This window comes from Hyposmocoma kahamanoa, unplaced genomic scaffold, assembly GCF_003589595.1.
Source record: "Hyposmocoma kahamanoa isolate Upper Pololo Valley unplaced genomic scaffold, ASM358959v1 209, whole genome shotgun sequence".
NCBI classification, from domain to species: domain Eukaryota; kingdom Metazoa; phylum Arthropoda; class Insecta; order Lepidoptera; family Cosmopterigidae; genus Hyposmocoma; species Hyposmocoma kahamanoa.
Genome location: NW_020653730.1, coordinates 302,086 through 303,810, shown reverse-complemented (window position 1 = coordinate 303,810; position 1,725 = coordinate 302,086). Strand labels below are relative to the sequence as shown.

General features: G+C 40.0%; 1 protein-coding gene across 1 annotated transcript in view; it reads right to left on the bottom strand.

The window, feature by feature from the left end:
* LOC113227314 (translation initiation factor IF-2-like) overlaps nucleotides 1–603 on the bottom strand; it is a 10,151-nt gene extending 9,548 nt beyond the window's left edge. The window contains exons 1-2 of the mRNA XM_026460201.1: nucleotides 487–603; nucleotides 21–69 (exon numbers count right to left, since the gene is read on the bottom strand). Coding sequence (XP_026315986.1) covers nucleotides 21–69; nucleotides 487–603 — 166 coding nt within the window. The remainder of the gene's footprint in view (nucleotides 1–20; nucleotides 70–486) is intronic.
* Between the last annotated feature and the right edge of the window lie 1,122 nt (nucleotides 604–1,725).

Below are 1,725 nucleotides of genomic sequence, written 5' to 3'. Positions count from 1 at the left end.
ATATCCGGGTGCTGGTACTGCTGGTACATATCCGGGTGCTGGTACTGCTGGTACATATCCAGGCGAGGGCTGAAATATATCTTTAAACTAGCTTTGATAATATGTACGAGCTAACATACAAATCACATGAAATAAAACTTGCAAGACCAGCAGGGCTAAAAAGGCCGAAGTGGCAGAATCATAATATGATTAATTGACAATTCATATTATGAATTTTCTAACAAAACAAAAACCCCAATTCATCTATTTGACAGTGTTCTGTGGAGGTCTCCATCATAATATGAAGCAGTGCGGCCTTTTTAGGCCCCCAGGACCGATTTAATCTGTTGAACGAAAGAACAAGCCACGCGTTGATACAAAAATATCAACGCAACAAAAACACATTTTCTTGCTATGTTAATAATAAACCCCAATACTGAGCAGGCTAGCCCTTGTTGAGGACTTCTGTAATCTTTATTTCATAGGTAGAAAACTGTGGATATTAACCATTCCAGCTTGCATTGGTGATGCCGCCACCGCAACTGGCGGTACCACCGTTTGCGGAGAAAGAGCGGCTGGCTGACTGGTTCGGGGGTATACGGGAATTTGTTCCTGTAATTTCATATTCATATCATGTCATAAAGCTTAATTTAAAAAAGTCCGATGCAACTGTGTACCTATTGTAAGTCAATAGTCACCATCCGTAAGCTAACGACTTGTCGAAACATAATCTAAAAAACCGACCTCAAAAGTACGTATTATATATAATTACCAAGTTTTATTGAAATCGGTTACCGGAAAGTGCGCAAACCCGGATTCATCTCCTAGTTCGCAACTACACGGAACTTGACACAGGAGATAATAAAAATCGGTTCTCACTACTCAAGAATATTGAAAGAGAAAAACGCCTTGAATTGGAGAATAGCAAAATCAACCATTAAAATAATTGCTCCTTATAATAAAATGTAGACGCTATTTATAAAAATGAACCTTCATGCCTGAACAGCCACCTTTAGAGGTGGATGATTCTTTGAAATTAAATGGGACCACTATGGAGGTACAATCTAAAAAAAAAGAATCAAGAAAAACGGTTCACAAATACCGGAGTTATCGCGTAACATACACACAAAAAAACATACAGTCGAATAGAGAACCTCCTCCTTTTTTGAAGTCGGTTAAAAAGCGGGTGCAGTTCGGGCGCGTGTCGGGTCGGGAGCGCGGCGGGTGTATCTCCGTGTATTTATATGGACGACGGTAACCTATCACAAAATCGAGAATTTTTTGTGCGAATTAACGTTTGTTCGAATTTTCATTACACCGAAAACCGAATTATAACGAAACAGTTGTTCTTTCAGGATATGTTGAATGTGTATCGCAAAGACACGATTAGGTTAGGTTAAATTAGGTTTAAAAGAAAATACATTTTCCTCTCAAAATTACTTTCGAGGTTATGAAAGTTCGAGCAAACGCTACTTCTGGAAAATGTCATGTCAGACTACTGATAGGTAACCATGGACGACAACCCGCCCGCGCGTATTGTGTTAACTCAATATGCATTAGCAGTCGAGGAGTTGGGTAGGCTGCATTGTGTCCTGGATGCAACATCAGATCAAGGGCTATTGTTGGAACCAGAGATGTGCAAACGCCCGGTCGTCGTGTAAATCCATCAAGTATATAATCAGAAATAGAGACGAAATAAGGGCCATCCGTCTCTGGCAACTCATCAAGCAATTGGTCCTTATATCA